Genomic DNA, 19,223 nt, shown 5'->3' on the forward strand with positions numbered 1-19,223 from the left:
ACCTTTAGAACAGTGCAGCTCTCATAGGATTTGGAAATCCCCTCATAGAGACGAGGTGCTTTCTCCCTGACCTTGCTTGCTGCCTTGAGCCCCCCAGTAGATAACTGAGTGGATTCATCCCACCAGAGGGTACAATGTTTCACTAACTGGGTTGGTTCTATATCAGGGAGTTACCAGGCTAATGGGGCTGACCTTCAGTGGAGGAACATTTGAGGGTGACTTGGACAAGCTCTGTGAGGGACAAGGCCATGCCCAGAGGACACCCTAGCTGACCTTTAAATGACCGAACCGCACGTCACTTTGGAAAACACAGCCCAGTGGCATAGAGGGTACAGTGAGGTCTCCTCCCCACTTCCAAGGCATCCCAAGGCACCATGGCTAATAACTTCTGACTTTTGTGTCTTCAATTTATCAACTTTAACCTGGACCTGACATAAAAAAGATGAGGACTGCAGTGGTCAGGGGTATAGCTCGGTGGTAGAGCACCTGCCTAGCATACGCAGGTCCCGCATTCAATCCTCAGGACTGAGAGAAGGAAAAAAAAAAAAAGACCATGGCCTATACAGAGTACTTTCCTCTAAATCTCATTTTTGTTAGTTATGTTTACAACAAGAACATTTGCTTAGAAGCCGCAAGGAAAAGTTTCACACGTTGCTGTTGATTGATGCTGTAAAACGCAAAAATAACCCATGTTATAAATGACGTCTCAAGTCTGTGACTAGGCCCACAGGAAGGGACTTGGAGAGGGAAGGTCGTTGCCTTGGGAAGATGTTTTAGTCAGCTTTTTTGCTGCTGGGACCAAAAGACCCGGCAAGAACAATTTTAGAGGAGGGAGAGTTTATTTGGGGGCTCATTGGTTTCAGAGACCTCAGTCCACAGATAGTTGGTTCCATCCCTCAGGGTCTAGAGTGAGCCAGAACATCGTGGCAGAAGAATGTGGTAGAGGAAAGCAGCTGGGGACATGGTGCCAGGAAGGAGGGGGAGAGAGAGAGAGAGAGAGAGAGAGCCGGCCAGCACACTGTACACTGTACCCTCACCAGACAAAATATAGATCCCATAGCCACATCCCCAGTGACCCACCTCCAGCCAGTGCCTTCAGTTACCACTCAGTTAGTTCTATCAGGGGATAAATGCACTGATTAGGTTAAGGCTCTCCTAACCCAATCATTTCACCTCCAAATCTTCTTGCATTGTCTCACACATGAGCTTTTGGGGGACACCTCACATCTAAACGTCACATCCCAATAACAGAAGGCTTCCTGAGCAAGCTGGCCCAGCTGAGGGGCCATCTTCCCGTGGCCTTCATCTTTAGGACCTAGAGGTCACCTTGGCTGCCTCCTTCCTGCTGCATCGCTCTGTGTTTTGTGACAAGTTATTCCAGGAACTTGGTTTGCTTGGGGGCATGTGCAAAGTAAAGTTTTGAGCTCCTGAATGTCTGAAAATGAGTCTTTTTTTTTTTCTTTCTTGATATTGGAGATTGAATCCAGAGGCATTTAAACACCGAGCCTCATCCCCAGCCCATTTTTATATTTTATCTAGAGACAGGGTCTTGCTGAGTTTCTTAGGGCCTTGCTAAGCTGCTGAGTCTGGCTTTGAACTTCTGATCCTCTTGTCTTAGCCTCCCAAGCCGCTGGAATTACAGGTGTGTGCCTGGTTGAAAATGAGTCTTGATGGCTTGGCTAGATGTATGTCTGGTTGGGTGTAGAATTCCAGGTCAGTGCTTGGACAATGCTGTTCCTGTCACCTGCACAGTCTGGGCTGTTCCTTTGCAGGTAGAACTTGCTCTCAGACCTGAGGATTCTGAAATTTCACTGGACCAGGTCCAGAAGTTGGTAATTTTTCATTTATTCTGATCTGGCCTCAGCAAGCCCTTTTATCCTATTTTTTCTTCCTTCCAGTTTGGAGAAATACTATTCTGCTGTCTATTTAAACTTCATGTCTGTTCTTAAAACTCCTCTTAAACAGTTGCTCAACTTCCAGGTGATTCCTTCGTATCTCTTAATATTTTTTCTCTCATTTTCTTTCTTTCTTTTACCTTTCTCCTTTGGTCTTTGGATACTTTCACTTTTTTTTTTTTTAACATTTGAAAAGTTGAGGTGTAATTTACACCTTAGTGTAATTTACACGTAGAGAAACACAGAAATCTTAAATATGCAAGTTGAGGATCTTTGACAAAGTCGGCCCCAGCCCACATTCTCTGCTATGATGTAGAACATTTTCTCGCCCCTGTGTTCTCTCAGAGACTGACTTCTGCCTAACCAGAGGCAACAGATGGTGAGTCTCCTTGCCTTAGCTCCGTCTCTTCCAGAATCCTACATCAAAACGGGACCAGACTGGACATATCCTTGTGTCTGGCTTCTCTTATTGAGCTTAATGCTTTCATCCAAGGTATGGTGAGAATCAGGAATTGTTCCCCTTTGGTTGCTGAGTCACATTCCTGTGGCGATGGGGATACCATGGGTCGGCTTTCACGCACTTACCCACCGATGTTTTGGCTGCTTCCAGATGGGGACACGGTGAACGAACGCAGGTGCTGGGAACATCCTTGTGTCCCTTGTGGGCTTGTTCCCATTCTCTCAGTTGGCTCTCCAGGAGGGGAACGGCTGGACACAGCAGGTGTAAACCTCCCAAGGGCTTCGCCCAGCAACTTGTGTGAGCAGGACTCAATGCCTCTGGGTGCTTCCAACTTCATCCCCGACTCTGCAAGACCTTCTCACCTCCAGCCACCCCAGCTTCACCTCCTGGGCCTGGTCCAAGAGGCCCCCAAAGCACTTGCCTGCCTCTTCCTGGCTGCTCGGAAGCTGGAATTATCAATCTATAAATCTGGCCCCTCTGGGTGGGTGTGAAGTGGCATCTCAGTGTGGTTTTAATTGGCGTTTTCCTGGTAACTAAGGAGGCTCAGCACCTTTCAGGTACCATTGCCATCTCTGCATCTCCTTTGGTGAAGGATCTGTGTTCTGTTTTGTTATTGTTATAGGAGTTCTCTATATGCGGGGTCCTGGTCCTTTTTGCTAGATACGTGTATTAAGAATAGTTTTGCAAAAAAAAAAAAGTAATTTCTCCATTTTGTGGCTTGGCTTTTATTTTCTTAGATAAATAATCATTTTAATGAGCAGAACACGATTTCCATTTTATTATCTGAAGATTAACTTTTTTTGTACTTAATGATTTGTTGGATTATGGAATATCTTATTTTTTAAAACATTGAGTTTTTTAAAAAATTTGCAAGGATCTCTCTTGATTATTCCATTTTAAATAGAATCTTGCTGTTCTGTATGCATGTCTACTTCTTGGGTCGTTATGGGACCATTAATTAATGTTGCCTTTGGTCCCTGAATTATTTGTTTTTCTGGGTTTGGCCATGTTGGTGGTTTCTCTTGGCTGTTTGGCGCTGTTGGTGATGGTTGCTGTCTCGACTCACTGCTGAGTGAAGGAGCCCTTTAGGGCTTGTGTTGCAGGGGATGGGGTCTGGCAGGGTTGTTAATGGGTGCAGCCATCATCTGGGATATGATTCCTTGACAAGACAACTCTGATCATGACCTCATAAGCCACCTCGCCTCCCATGCTGAGGTCCAGCTTGATGTTCTTCGAGGCCTTCTGGAAGGATTCCTGGGTCTTGGTTTGTGTTTCCGTTCAGCTCTGATCTCTCCCACCGTCTATCCAAATTCACCTGCTTTCCATCTCCCTGGAGTTCCTGGGAATTTCTCTGTTCTGTGTTCATTTGTTTATGGTTGCCTTTTGAAAATACACGTCTTTTTTTCTCACATTTCCGTGGCTCCTGGGTGGGAGGAGGCAGGCATTGCTTTGGGGGCCTTTTAGACCAAACCCAGGAGGTGGAGCTGGGGGGCCTAGAGGTGAGAAGTCTCAGGGTGCTTGCAGAGTGGGGAGATGAAGTTGGAAGCACCCAGAGGCTTTGAGTTCCTGTGTCTTTGGGTTTATTCTGAGGGCTTGGTGGTAAGAGTCCTGTGAAGGGTTTCGGGAAGGGAAGGGCCAGGTCTAGGGGATCCTAGGGGACAGACAGTGAGGCAGGACACCAGGCGGAGGAGTCCAGGAAGGGATGGTAGCTGCTGGGACCAGGGGGGGCGGGGTAGGCGGTGCTGGGGTGGTTGGACCTGAGGCAGTTGGACATGTGGCGATGTACTGGTGCCCTGCCCCGGCCGTGGGCAGAGCTTCTGGACAGGGGACACCCAGCTCACACACCTGATAAAGGGCCCTTTTATGCAACGGTGGTGTTTGTTTGCTGTTCCCCATTTTAGACTTGAGGCCAGTGGATTAGTTCTGCTGGGCTGGCCAGGCAAAGTGGCCTGTGGCTGGAGGGGCTGAGCTGCCTCCGCCTGCCCCAGGGGCCCCCGCGGCGGCTCCGCTGCGTTGCGCTCGTCACGGCTCCTTCCTCACATGAGCTCTGGTCTCTGGCTCTCGTCAGTGTCTCTTCTGGTCCCTACCCTGGGTCTCGAGCCCTTCCTGTGAGTTCTGTATACACGAGGAGCAAACTGATGTCTCCTTCTCTTAACAAACACTCAGGAAGTAAATGATGACTGAGGGGACAAAGGTCTCTCAAGTGTTTTTATGGAAAAAGCCCATGGGCTTGGCAGTGGGGGTTGCGAAGCGTCTCTGGCTTCCCGGGACTTCTTTCGGTGGAGGTCCCTGTGCAGGGACTGTGTCCAGGGTGGCGGGGCCTGGAGGGTCAGTTGTCATGGACTGCTGGTGGCTCTGGGTAGAGAGGAAGATCTGGTTCTGCAGGGGGGGTGTGGCTGTGATGGGCTGGGCCTCCAAGGCCTCAGCATGGCCTCTACCTCCTCCTGTGCCCCTGTCCCCCACACCTGCTGCACTCCATGAAGAGGCTGCAGGCTGAGGTCCACTGCGCCGCCCACTTGGTTCTGTCTGTGTCTCACTCCAGGACCGGAAGCTCACCAAGCTGGAGCGGCAGCGGTTCAAGGAGGAGGCGGAGATGCTAAAGGGCCTGCAACACCCCAACATCGTGCGCTTCTATGACTTCTGGGAGTCCAGTGCCAAGGGCAAGCGGTGCATTGTGCTGGTGACGGAGCTGATGACCTCGGGGACGCTGAAGACGTAAGTGCAGCCTGCTCGTGGGCTGGAGTGGTCTCTGTTGGGAGCCAGAGTCTTGACTGGAGGGTGACAGAGGCCTTGGACTGCCTGGGGCTGTCCTGCCTAGTGCCTGTGGTCCAGCATCCTGCCCCTTGGGTGTTCTTTGGGGTGGTAGGTCTCTGTCCTCTGGGCAGTGGGAAGCAAATCAAAGGCCCCCAATGGTTCTTCCTGCATTTGGCTCCCTCTGGCTTCCTATGACAAATGGGACCAGTCCCCAGGACACAACTGGAAGACTGTCCCCTGCATGGACATGGGGAGGTTGTTGACTTCCCAGGGAAGCGCTTCATTGTCTGCCCTGTCAGGGGTCTTATTGTGGCCAAGGTCCTGCTTCTGCCTGGGAGCCATCGGCACATTCTGGTGGCTCAGTGTGCACAGGTGGGCTTTAAAACCGGTTGGTCAGCTCTAGGCAGGGCTTGGTAGAGGGTCCACTGCTCTTAGAGTGAGGGCTGGAGCAGGTGTCAAGCATTGGACCGAGCAAGGTGGGGTCAGGAGCTCCGTGGCCAGGGGTGGCCATGCCAGTTTGTGGCTCCTCCCTGCGGCCCTGCCCTGCACTGTGGGCACAGAGGACCTTCCCTCCACAGCCTGGGTTCATCTGAATTGTTCTGATCGTGTGGTCTCAGACAGGACCTCAGTGTCCCTGTGCCACAGGACAGTTTCTTTCACAGATGAAGGCATGGCACGGGAAGAGCCCGTTTGCCAGCCGTACCTGCTGCTGTCTCCTAGGGACGCCCTAGAGCAGATCACACAGGTGGGGAGATGCAGGGAGGCCTGGCCTTCTTGACCTCTGGCCCCCGTGGTTCCTCTCACCCCAGCCCTCACTCTGAGCATCCAGTGGCTGAGACCCTGACCTATCATGGTGGCTTCTATGTCGACCTTGGCCCCTTTCGGGGTGAGATCAGGATTGTGCTTGGCAGGGGCTTTACTAGCAAGGTCTCCAGTGCAAGGAGCAAGTGAAAGGTCGCAGTCCTGGCCTGGCTGCCTCTGTCCTGGGCCTGGCTGTGGCTGCATAATCATGGACTGCCTAGCCTTCCCCTGTCACCCCAAACCCGTCACAAGTGAGTACCGAGTGCAAGTGGACGGGCTGTGAGACAGACTAGCCGGTGTCAGGTGAGGCTTTGCAGAGGGGCCTCTGCCCGTGAGTTGGCTGGTGAGCCCTGCCCCCATTCCAGGTACCTGAAGCGGTTCAAGGTGATGAAGCCCAAGGTGCTGCGCAGCTGGTGCCGGCAGATCCTGAAGGGCCTGCTCTTCCTACACACGAGGACACCACCCATCATTCACCGTGACCTCAAGTGTGACAACATCTTCATCACTGGGCCAACTGGGTCTGTGAAGATTGGTGACTTGGGCCTGGCCACCCTCAAAAGAGCGTCATTCGCCAAAAGTGTGATAGGTAAGCCCATTTCTTCTCCCCAGGCCCTGGGAGCCCACGAGGGACCGGGCAACATTCGAGGGGCCACAAGTATCTGCTTTTGCTTGGCCACCTTGGACTTGGGCAGGAGGTCCAGTAGGAGGCATCTGGGTATGAGGCCTCAGGCTGGGTGTCAGAGCTGTCCCTCCCAGCCTCTGGTGCTTGGACAGGAGACCTGCCTGGTAGGCAACACACTGCCCGCTCCAGCTGGACATGCTGACTCTGATCCCCCATCTCCACCCTGCCCAGACTCGGGGCCTGGTGGTCTCTGCAGTAACTCCCTGGCTGTGTTAGGTAACAGCTCTGATCATCTGTGGGGGGGGTGGGCCAAGTGCCAACTTCCTGTGGTATGTGTGGGTATCGTGGTCACTTGAGAGAGGGGCAGGGGCACCACCACAGAGGAACTAGGGAGCTTGTGACAGTGACGCTGGGGCTGGTTTTGACAGCTGGGGAAAGAGGACTCCAGGCTGTGGGGGTCGGGGGTTCACCTCTTGCTCTGTGTCCACTCCTGTTGGTCCTGGCACTGTGGTGCTCACAGTTCACCAGACCCCAGGAGGGTCCTTGTGGACTTTGGGAAGAATGGAGGGGCCGCAGGAGCATCTCCTTCTGGGAGTCAGGATGCCTGAGGGATCGGGAGAGTTCACTGAGATCCGCGTTAATCCAGACCCAGCCTGTCCCTCCTGCATGAGGGCTGGCTACGCAAGGACAGTGAGTGGCTGGTCTCTGGGCTTAGTGAATTCATGATATTGCTGCTCATTTAGGGAAAGAACTTGGCCTATTTGGGGAAAATGAAACCCCGGATGATCTCTAGGAACTGCTTTGGTTGGAGTAGTGTGTCTGGACACCGGGGCAGATGCATCTGTCTAGGCGGAGGCCCTTTGGGCACAGGGTCTCTGACCGCCCCAGGGGAGTCGAGCTGTAGGAAGCAGAGACGGACCCAAATATCAGCTTCTCTGATTGTGAAATGGGTGATACAGGGGCGGGTCTAGTTTCCATCCTGGAAGGGGCAAGTGCTGGGCTGCAGGACTGTGGGTGGCCCGCACCCCAGCTGGGACCTCTGGGCAGTTCCCAGGCTGGTTTGGCTAACTGACCCTTGGAAGTGACTGTGGCCTCAGACCCTGGGCTGTCAGGTGGAAGGAGACTGCCCCTGGTGACTTGCCTCAGAAGTAAGCATTTGTGACAAAGGACATCCCACTGGAGGAAGCCAGGGCACCAGCGGGCTGCTGGGCCTCCACTGACCCGCGAGCTCGTCGCTGTCCTGGGAATGGTCTCACATCGCCAGCTGGGGTGGCATGAGGCAGTTGAGAAGGAGACTGGGTGTTTCTGGCAGGGGCAGCGAGGCCCTGTGCACAGTGGCACAGCTCTGCAGGGTACACCCCTGTCACCCCGGCTCTTGCTCAGTTGGAGCCCAGGAAGCTTTGATGAGAGGGGCTGGGACCAGTAGTGTCCTTGGCTGCCTCTGCTCAGGGAGAAAGAGGCTCGGTCCAGGGGACTTTCCTGGTCACTGGAGGGAGAAGGCCGTCCTGAGCAAGGGGCCAACAGCTGGTGAAGGGCTGTGGGCAAGCGGGGACCCCCCGGTCCTATGAATGGAATCCTTCCCTTGGGTCTGTTAGTCGGGACCCCATGCCTGTGAAGAGGGGTGTCAGCTCAGGCAGCCCACCAGTGTGCCTGCCCTGGTGGCAAATGGGCCAAGCCCTACTGGAGTCTGTCATCCTGTTGGAAGGACAGCCTCAGGCCACAGGCCCCCTCTCTTCAGGAGGAGGCTCCCCACTACTTTGTACGTCTGGGGCACCTGTGGGAGCGCTTGATGCTGTGGACCTGTTTCTGCTGTGGCCATCAGGGTTCCCCTGGAAGGCTGAGGTTTGCAGGTTAGATGTGGCACATGTCGGGGGGCGGGGGCGGTCAGTGGTCCTCTGGCTGCTCTAGGGGGAGGGCATATAGTTTCAGGAAGGCACTGTCCTTATGCCACCCTCAACACCATGGCCCCTGCTGTCTGTCACCCTGGTCTCTATCTTTGTGTGCTCTTAGCTGTCCCCAACAGGATTTGATTGCACGGATCTCACAGCCTCGCTGTGTGTGTGTTTTCTGGTTTGTATGAGCTGGACCAGGATGGGGGAGGCCCTGAGGGATGGGGGACAGGGGTGCAGTTGTGTCTGCTGTCTCCACCTGTGCAGGTGGCCACATAGCGAGCAGAGCCCTAGGACTGCTGAGGTGCCCGGCTCACCTGGGAGGGCTTCCTGGAGGCAGTGACGATGGAACCAGGCCTAGAGAGAGTGAACTGAGTAGGCGGCCAAGGAGAACTGAGGGTGGTTATTCCAGAAAGAGCCAAGTGGATGGGCTTGATGTGCCGGGTAGAGGGTGGGAGAGGGACTGGGCTGTTGGGCACCTGTGGCCATTACAAATAAGCACTCAGGGGCTCCAGGCTGTTGAGGACCCCCAGCAAGTGTCTCCCCATGTCCATCTTGCTGGGGGAGAGGGAGGGAGGTTCTCCTGTCCAGCGAGAAGATGGGCGAGGCCAACTTACGTGAGTTTGGTTTTGTTCTAACATAAACCTTGAGGACAGATAGGGCTAGGATTAGGGCTTCCATTTCCAAAGAGGAAGTCATTTGTCATTCAGGACAGTCCCAGAAATAGGCAGGTCCTAATGCAGAGCAGTTTCCACAGCTGTAGTCAGCCTCCCCCCTTACCTCTCCTGCCTCATAGCCGCAGAGCTGCAGCCACTTCTCTGTTAAAAAGCAGAAGAGAGACTGTGGCCATCGCTCTGTGGGAGGGAGTGGGAGGGGGCTGCTCCAGGCGCAGTCTCCGGTGCCTGGTCTCACGCTCACAGCGGGGTTCGGGGAGGAGAGATGGGACCCAGAGTCTTCACTTGATGCAAAGTGTCATCTGTAGAGACCTGGGGGTATGGAGGGTGTGTAAGGGGTCTGTGGGCCTGGGCTCCTTGGGAGTGGCTCTGCAGCTGATGGCAAAGCACAAAGTAGGAGAGGGAGTGGACTATCCACTGGACCCACGTGGGTATGAGCACACACACCCCTGCACACACACACTGTTGCTAAAATTCAGATTTAAATGGCTGCTGTGTGAGGGAAGGAGAAGAGAGCCCCGGCATCCAGGTGTGTAGAATCAGGCATTATCGGCGCCCAGAGTTGGCCCAGCCCCACCCCACCCTCAGAGCCGTCCCCTGGAGCCAGGCCATCTGGGGTTGTGACGTCTTTCTTGAAGAACAAGGTTCTCCATTCCTTGAGGTCTCAACGGAGACCGAGACCAAGGACCTCCTCATAGGCCCTGGTGCTGTGTGGGCAACTGGTTGAGTGGGGTCCCTGCAGGTGCCAGGGAGTGGCCAGCTCCGCTCCTGGCTCCTTCCCACAGCCCTGGCGACCAGGTTGTCCTCAAGCTCCTCCCCGTGGTCCTGCGGTAAAGGTGGCCAGGCCAGGGTCCACCCCCTGGGCCTCCTGGCTGGCTCCTGCAGCAGAAAAGGGCTTTGTTGTGGTTTTTCTCTGCCATCTCTGTGTGTTGTCCCACTATTAGCGTGGGTGGCACTGTGGGCAGTTGAAGTGGCCCCGCAGAGCAGGCCCTTCCTTCCTGCAGTGTGGAGCTTCCTGCTGACTCAGCTGCTCCATCTCTTGCATGTTGGGCCCTCAGGGGTCAAGATGGTCCAGGCCCAGGCAGTTGGTGATAAGCCCCTCAGATCTGCCAGGGCACCCCAGAGCATGTCAGGGGGTGGGAGGGGCCTGAGAACAGGTGTTCATGTCGTCACCAGCCCCAAGGCTCAGGCCAGTGCTGTCTGTGACCTCCCTGCTGTGGCTTTTGTGGAGTCCTTGCTTACTGCCCCAGCCTAGGGAGCACATTTACTATTCTGTGACTGGCTTAGGGATGGCAGGAAACATAAAGATATTAACTTAATTAGCAGTGCAAAAACATTTTCGGTATAACCATGTGGTTCAAAAACCCAAGAGGATCAAAATTCCAGTGTCAGGTGCCTCCGGCTTCATTCAGCCCCTGCTATTTCTGGTGGATTCTTCTAGAGTTCTGTATTCCTGCATATACACTTACATATACATTCTTGTTTCCCCCACTTTTACCCAAAATGTTAATGTTTTTGAAAATCGAAATAGTGTATAAGAGAAAACCCATTATGTGCTTTCTACTGCAATTAATTGGTTTGTATGATTTTACATATGCTTAAAAACAAAACAAAACAAGGGGCTGGGATTGTGGCTCAGTGGTAGAGTGCTTGCCTGGTGTGTGTGAAGCCTTGGGCTCGATCCTCAGCACCACATAAAAATAAATAAATAAAATAAAGGCATTGTGTCCAACTACAACTTAAAAAAAACAAAACAAAACTAGAATGTTATGAAAAAATCTTCCAGCAAATCTACAGATGTTCCAAGCAGCCTTACTCTGATGTCTCTTATCCTATATCAGCTCAACACTTAGTAGGACTTGTTTTAATAAAAAGCTTTTGTGATTATTAAAGCAAAATATCATTATAGAAAAATTTGAAAACCCAGAAATCAAAAAAAAAAATTGAAAATCCAGAAATAAGTAAAAGGAAAATCAATCCCTCTATCCCCACTGAGCCATCTGGCTGGGAGTGCTATTTCACGCAGGTGAGGCCCTGAGCAGTTTATTTTACAAGCCTGTCCTACTTTTCTAGATCCTTAAAGACTCAGTGCCAACGCTGTTTGGATCTTACGTGTTTAATACACTGAGCAGTTCCCGTCTTAAGGGCTCTGTGCACCATGCCAGGTAGTTGCTGTTTTGCTATCTTTTGCCACAATAGCCACAGGAGCTGTGTGGCACTCTGTTGTGAGGTGTGCCCAGCAAACCTAGCCATTCCCCTGTTTGGGAATACTTACGGCCTCCTGGGTTTTTGCAGTTACAAGACATTCTGTGGTGACCACCAGGGTCTGTCTGCTCTGGGTTAGTGGGTGTGGAGCCTGTCCTTGGGGCACAATATCCACCCACAAGTGAGGGGTGTGTCCAGGGTAGGGATGTGTCCTCTGGGAGGTCAGGGTCTCTTAGCTCTGTGGGCAGCAGGTATGTTTGAACTGATCACAGTGCTGGTATTAGAAGGCTCCAGGTGGAAGTTTTGGAAGCTTCTTCTGTAGAGTATACCTGTTTGAGTCATGGGGGCCAGAATGGACCTGGTAGAGCTGGGTGTCCTGGGAGTGCCATGGGGCGAAAGGGGTGGAGGTTGGGTGGCTCTGAGAGACTGAGGGGGCTTCTGGTGCTCTTGGGCTGTGGCCACCTGACCACCGCGTCTGTTGCTCCTGGCACAGGTACGCCCGAGTTCATGGCGCCCGAGATGTACGAGGAACACTACGATGAGTCTGTTGACGTCTATGCCTTCGGGATGTGCATGTTGGAGATGGCCACCTCGGAGTACCCCTACTCAGAGTGCCAGAATGCTGCGCAGATCTACCGCAAGGTCACCTGTGTGAGTCCATCCAGCTCTTTGTTAATGGGGACGTGGCAGTGGGTGTGGACCATAGCCTCAGCTGGCTCTGCGGGCTTTGGGAAAGTCCCCATGGTGGCATAAGAAAAGGAGAGAGCCTGGCCAGCTTACAGATGGGGACACTGAGGCTTGTCTCCTAGCAACCATGATGGTAATGACTGGGCACCATGGGCAGTGCTTGGCCTCAGAGGCTACCACACATGCAGCATTGGGAGGCCCAGGATGTCAAGGAAACTGAGGCTCAGGAGGCTGAAGCTCCACCAGGGCCCCTGCAGGAGGTATGCCCAGGCTGGCTGTCCCTGGGGGCCCCCGCTGTGGCTGCCCCAGGGTTGCTGGCTTCCCCATCTTCTTTATTTCATTTTGTTTTCCTTTTCACCAAGCCGTCACCCCTAGTGAAGCGTATCTCTGGGCGGCTGTCACCGTTGGCTAGCCTGGGAACTTTAATCCCTGTTCTGCTGCCACTGTGATTTTTGAGTTGATCCCATGGCTTCAGCTGTACAAACAGAAGGGCCTGGTTCTCCCTCTGTGGTGGCCCCACTGGACAAGGGAACGAAAACAGAACCTGTGGAGGTGGAGCGGCCAGGCCAGGGCTTTTCTGTGCTGATTTCCGTGCTGTCCCATCTTGATTCTTGTGCTGAGGCCACAAGGTCCGCAGAGCCGTCCCTGACCTTGGCCACAGGTGTTGCTGTCCCTAGAGTCCTCAGTGCCTCCGCTTCAGCCTGGGGGCACACAGCCAGAGCAGCCCAGGTCGGGCATGTGACTTGTCCATGCAGCTGGGCGGCCGGAAGGTGGTTCAGCTTTGCCCTGAGCCATCCCTGCAGCTGAGCCCTCTTCGTAGATGGTCCCTGCTTTTCTCCTTGGGCTGTTGGTTCCAAGTCCTCAGTCACTTGATGGAACTCCTCTGGTGTGTGCTGTGGGCAGCGGTGGGGGAGAGTCTTTGGCTGGCAGATGTCTTGGACCTGGCACAGAAGCCCACACGCTGGCACAGAGTTCCTTGAGGGGAGCGAGGGTGGTCTGCAGTGGGTGCTGGGGAGGGTGGGGGGAGGGGCCTCTGGGCTTCTGGTTTGCACTGTGGTGGACGGTGGTTTGTCCTGGGAGGGGGGATGGAAAGGCCCCAGGTTCAGGGCTGAGTGTCCTCCTGACTCTGGGCCAGTGGGGTGTGTGGCAGACTGGGGTCCGAGGTTCTTCACACATGTCCGCGTAGCTGGGGGCTCCAGGAGCCGGGCTCTGTGTGCACATCTCGCTCAACCTCCTTGCCTTCTCCTCTCTCTCTACTTCAGTCTCTTTGGGCAAATTTATATTTTATGGTCTTTAAATTACAAAAAAAAAAAAAAAAAAAAAAAAAGAGCCAGGACAAGGCTTTCAAAAGAAGGCTAAATCTTGTTGTGAAAATGTTTTAAAATACTTTTTATTCGTTTTCCCTGCCCCGTACCCCAAGAGCAGATTGCAGATGAACCCTTGGGGGCCCTGCTTCTGAGATTCTGTTTCTGTTGTGGGGCTGCATTTATGGTCCCTCGGCACAGGAGCACAGGAGCCTTGGCTGGCCGAGGAGCGACTGGCCTCAGCCTGGCACCAGCTCCCTCTGCCCCTCTGCCTGAAAGTCTCCTGGCCTGGCCCTCAGCCAGCAGCGGTGACCACAAATAGCACTCTTGCCCCCTCAAGGAGGGGCTGTGGGGAGGAATCCCAGGTGTGGTCACAAAGGCTTGGTCTGTGGGAAGCGTCAAACCTGCCACGTCGCTGCGGTTGGTTCTTCCTCCCAGATGACGGGGCAGCTGGTGTGGGAGGCCCCGGAGGCTCCACTCAGGGGAGGCTCCGCAGCCAGGCGCTGATCGACACCTTTCCAGAAACTGACTGCTGTGTTTGAGGTGTCAACCCCGGTGTCAGATTCTGCGGCACAGGTGGAAGCTGCGTTGTGTGCTGTTGCCAGGGTGATGGTCACCATGGAGATGGGGACTGGGGCCCTCGACCTGGGTGTGGGGCTGGGGGGCTGGTGTCTGATGGCTGCCACAGACTTCAGCAGACCTACGGTAGCTGGAGAAGGTGTCCTCCATACAGAGACCTAAATGGTAGAAAACCAGGCTCCTGGCTTCCTGCAGTGGGGACAGGGATGAAAGAGTGGATCTCTGTGGCTTCACACAACTCTCTGATCTCTTCCCTCTTCTGCTTTGGGTCCTGCCTGGGGCTGGAGTGTGCTTCATCCACGGGCACAGAATTTTCATCAAAGTTGGAAAATCTTTGGCCAGCATTTCTTCAATTTTTTTTTCCTATCCCAACCCCCATCCCTTTCTCTTAGCTTTATATGTGTCATGTGCCTATTTCAACCTTGCTATAGTGTCCCAAATTCTGAAACGAGCAGAACAGAGCCTCTGCGGCCATCTCTCTCTGTGCCCCGTTTCTGATGGATCTTGCTGCCATGGTTTCCCCTCTGCACTGTCTGATTGGTGGTTGATCTGCTCCAGTGAGACCTTCAATTTAGATGTCATGTTATTCATTTCTGGTCCCTCCCTCTTTTTTTATTTTATTTTAATATCCATCGTTTCTGTTCCTCATAATATACATTTTCCTTTAAGATTTATATATAGCTGCAGTGAGTTTTAACCTCCTTGTCTGTAGGTTGTAGCACTCTCTCGTTTCTGTTGACCGTTTTTCCTGCGTGGTCTTGGGTCACATTTTTCTGCCTCCCAGGGTATCTAGTAATTTTCGATGGCGTGCTGTACATCATACACATTACATTGTCTCTGCTCTGTGTGAACTCTGGGAATGGCTCTGCCTACAGCTCCCTGGTGGTTCTCCATCCAACCCTGTGGTGTTGACTATGCATTTGTGGTGTGGTACTAAGCAAAGACTCATGGGGACCAAATGCAGACATCCACCCTCTTTATTCTGCAGAGACCCTCTCCAGAACTCTGCTTTTGGCCTTCTCACCCTCCTGATTTCTGAGCTCCACCTTCAACTCAGTGGGATCCCTGCTCTACTGGGTTCTGTGCCTTACTTAGTCTGGGAACTGTCCCAGGCAGTGAGCTGGGCTGTGAGAGCCAGGGCTCCAGGGGTTTCTTTCTCTGAGCCCAACATCCTGCACCACCTGTCATCCAGTGTCCGACCGTGGCCATTTGGCCTGTTTTGTCCAGTGTCCTTGTAGTCTCTGTAGGGTGAGCCCAAGACTGGTTTTGCTATCATGCCTGGAGGCAATTTCTCTGCAAGGGGTGGAGATGGCGCCTGTCAGCTCCTGAATGGTGTCAGGTGACTCTGCTTTATCCTTCTCAGGGCATCAAGCCAGCCAGCTTTGAGAAAGTGCATGATCCTGAAATCAAGGAGATTATTGGGGAGTGCATCTGCAAGAACAAGGAGGAAAGGTGAGTTCCAGTTCAGGTGTTGGGTTCTGGGTCTTTCTCCAGCTGAAACCACTCTAGCTGGTATTTAGAGCCACGTTCTAACAAGAGAGAACTTCAGAGGCCAGATGGATTGGCTCAGGCCACAGCGACACCAGGCTGGGGAGATGGGGGAGGGGCGGGCCACCCTCAGGCTCATGTCCTTTTCTGCTGTCTGGGAACACATTCCCATCCCAGCCTATAGTGTTTGAGAACCTGGGACTTCCCTCTGCTCCTTTTTTTTTTTTTTTCTTTTTCTCTAGTTGTTCCTAGAAGTTGTGTCCATTTCTCCAACTTCAGCGAATACCTTTGTGCCTGGGGCTTCCAGATCTGCCTCAGCCCCTTCCCTCCCTTCTGAATTCTGGGCTGTAATCGGTTGTTCAGTCCATCTCTAAGGTGGCCTGCCCACCTCGGGTGGGTTCAGGGAGGTCTGAACCCCCTCGTGGCATTGGTGGGGGAGTCCATGGGGGTGGGGTTCTGACTCCTCTGGTTCCACCCAGCGCCAGGTGGGGGTGGAAAGCTCAGTGCATATCAGGAGGGGCTTTGTCTGTATAGTGGACGGATTATAAAAATGAGCCTGTTTTCTTTTTATAATGGGGGAGAAGATGGAAGTCTTAAAATGCAGTGCTTACTAGGTGGGTTCAGATATGGATCTGAATATTTCCTCATCTCCTGGGAGTTAAGGAAGGCAAATGAATGTTGTTGGGTGCCATCCTCAGGGCCCACCAAGTAGTAAAGTCAGAGAACTTTCTAGCACAGCCTGCCCAGTGCCCAGCTGCAGTGGGTGGCAGCCTAGGCCCATGTGCAATATTATGCGTGAGTGTGTGGCCACAGCCCTTTTGTGGATGCAGGCACTGCACAGGGAGCCTGGGCACAGAAGCCCCTTGTCCCCGAGCCCCTGCCTGTGAGCTCTTCTCCCTCCAGGTACGAGATCAAGGACCTGCTGAGCCACGCCTTCTTTGCAGAGGACACTGGTGTCAGAGTGGAACTTGCAGAGGAGGACCATGGCAGGAAGTCCACCATTGCCCTGCGGCTCTGGGTGGAAGACCCCAAGAAGCTGAAGGGCAAACCCAAGGACAATGGTGCCATAGAGTTCACCTTTGACCTCGAGAAGGAGACCCCTGATGAAGTGGCTCAGGAAATGGTAATATGTGGGCACCTTGTGCAGCCCGATATGCCCAGAAAGTGGGCTCAGACAGGCCATGAGCAAGTCTGAGGTGCAGGTGTGTGAGAGGCGTGTGGATTCTAAAGATTGGAATGAAAGCTGCCCATGAGGAGTTTCCCTGTGGGAGCTGAGCCCCGCAGGGGCAAGAGCCAGAGGGGACAGAAGGAGCATGGGCAGTCCTAAGGAGGGGCCTGGGAACCTATCTGTGTGTGTGTGACAGAGACAGAGAAGCTGGGATCCTCCTCTGTTGCCTCGGGAGAGAGGAGGCTGAGATATGGCACGAGGGAGGAGTCCAACATGAAGAGAGTCAGTGAGCCAGGAGCTGGGACTCTCCAGGAAGGAAGGGCTTGCTTGCTTTGACAAGATTCTTGCCAGATTTGCTTCCATGGTGATTCTTTTGGGATCTGGTATTTTCCCACCTAGAAAGGTAATAGAAGAGCTTAGTCCCATCCCTCTCTCCTGCTCCCTCCTTGCCACCATGCCTCTGTCTGTAGGGGAGGAAGAGTGGCCTCTGTCTTCCTGGGGTTCAGGGCTGTGCCTCAGGAACAGGCCTTGAGTCTTCAAGGTTAGAGGGCAGGAGATGGAACCACCAAGCACAGACAGCAAAAGTGGCAGTCCAGGCAGACACAGGGGGGCCACACAGACTCTAGCTGGAAATAATGATATACTCATAATTATGCAGAATGTATGGGGCGGGGACAGGTGATAGGGTTTAGAGCCGTGAATGCCAGACTGAATTATTTGACTTGATTCTCTAGGCCTACGATATCCAAAATGGTAGCTCACATGTGCCTGCTAAAATTGTAGTTTATTTGAAATCTAATTAATTTCTTTTTTTTAAGTCTTATTATCATAATATAGCATCCCAACCCATTCTGCACATAATTGTGTATCTGCTGGGCAATTGCAAGTTACTTTTAACCTACAAATACATTAGTCCAGGAAGCATTCCCTTTATGTAGTGAGGCAGTGTATGTAAAAGGAACTAATTCGGCTTAATCCATGAGCTCTTTGATGAGGTACACATTAACCTTCTATATATTGCATGTCAAGTACTTTGAATTGTTTCTAAAAGAAACTGTAATACTTTAAAATTAGATATTTTTTACATGGGCAAGGCCCTGGGTTCAATCCTCAGCACCACATTAAAAAAAGCGGGGTGGGGAGGCTGGGGTTGTGGCTCAGCAGTAGAGCGCTGGTCTAATTAATTTCATTAAAATGTACAATTGACTCTTACTGGCCACATTTCAAGTGCTTCATGCACATGGAGCCTGTGGCTCTCACATTGAACAGACAGAATATTTTTATGATCTGTGCTGGGAGGGGCTGTTGACATTCATGGACAGGAGGGGCATGGTCACAGCCTTGTTCAGTTATGGCTTGTTTGTTGGGTGTTGTGGGCAGCTGACTTCCCAGAGGCAGAGAAGTGGAAGTCTTGTCCTGCCAAGGCAGCTATGGGCTTCTGAGAGCCCTGTGTAGGGCCAGGAGATGGACAGATGTCTGTGTTATTAATAAGATGAACTGACTTAGACAATAAATCAAACAGATAGACAAGAAGGACATGAAAGTCTGTACCAGGAGGAGCAAAATCAAGGAAGTCACCAAGGGTCAAACCACATAGAACAGGAGACCAGAAAGGCCTGGGTTTTGCAAAATAAGAAAGTGGTACATTAGAAATAAACGAGCCACTAATATTTAGCTGGAAAACTGAGAAGGAACGAACCAGTGCAGGAGACCCATCAGCTTGACATGTCTTGCCCCAAAGGCCTTTGTCCCTTTTAATTTGTTTTAAAATAAGCTTTTCACTGAATGTAACACCTCTGTTGAAAATGTCTGTGAGTCACAGGTCCTCAGGCCGGGGGTTCCTTGCTCCTCCCGTGAGGAGAGCTGGACATATCCCTGGATGGGGTTAGGGATGGTGGAGGGGATGCCACTCTGCACAGGTTACCTGCCACAATCCTCGAGACCCTGCTCAGATGGGGAACCTGAGGCTTGATAATGCCATGGAAGGAGGGGGTGAGCTCTTGGAGCTGAGAGGGTGGCTTTGGGAACCTTCTGTTCATCTACCCTGAAGACTCTGCTCCTCACGTCCATCTGCCTTCCAGAGCACACCAGGGATCCGTGGGGCAGTGGGTTTGGGTTGTGCAGTGAGGTCAGGTGTCCTGTAGCCATGTCCCCTGGTGAGGGAAATGGGGTGGGACGGAGCTGCTCCTGGGGTTTGCCACATGGTTCTGGGGTCAGGGTGAACTAAGATCCTGCTGGGGTCCCAGGCTGCAGGGCTGCTAGGGGTATATCTGTGCTACCCTGGCCTCGCCACAACTGCAAGAGGGATTGCTCCCGGCAAACCCTGCCTGAACGATGTGCCCAGAGTGCAGGGCCTAGGCACCCAGGGCCTGGAGCAGAGGTACCTCCTGGGGCTGCCTGGGGCCTGGCTGGGGCTTGACCTTCCTTGTCCAATGGCCCAAGTGCACGACTGAGGTCTTACAGTGAGGGTGAGGGTGGGTGTGACGTCCCACTGTTGGGCTGGAGTCCAGGATGACTTCTCTGGGGGGCTGGCTGCATGGTCACCTCCAGATGCTGCAAAGGCCAGCCCACCCTCACCTGGCTTGCCTCTGGTCACATCCCTGCCCCAGACACAGAAATTGCTGCTGTGAGTGGATCTCAGGGGACCCGTTAGCTCTGTGACTCCTGGCAGGAGCTTTGTGATTGCACTGCTCAGAC

General features: G+C 53.0%; 1 protein-coding gene across 11 annotated transcripts in view; it reads left to right on the forward strand.

Annotated features, from left to right (window-relative positions):
• Positions 1–19,223, forward strand: part of Wnk2 (WNK lysine deficient protein kinase 2) — a 119,427-nt gene that overhangs the window by 34,007 nt on the left and 66,197 nt on the right. For all 11 annotated transcript variants that reach the window (XM_076836499.2, XM_076836500.2, XM_076836504.2 and 8 more), the window contains 5 exons: positions 4,898–5,070; positions 6,276–6,496; positions 11,794–11,951; positions 15,234–15,322; positions 16,262–16,481. In XM_076836499.2, the coding sequence (XP_076692614.2) occupies positions 4,898–5,070; positions 6,276–6,496; positions 11,794–11,951; positions 15,234–15,322; positions 16,262–16,481 (861 nt within the window). The remainder of the gene's footprint in view (positions 1–4,897; positions 5,071–6,275; positions 6,497–11,793; positions 11,952–15,233; positions 15,323–16,261; positions 16,482–19,223) is intronic.

This window comes from Callospermophilus lateralis, chromosome 17 (assembly GCF_048772815.1).
Source record: "Callospermophilus lateralis isolate mCalLat2 chromosome 17, mCalLat2.hap1, whole genome shotgun sequence".
NCBI classification, from domain to species: Eukaryota; Metazoa; Chordata; class Mammalia; order Rodentia; family Sciuridae; genus Callospermophilus; species Callospermophilus lateralis.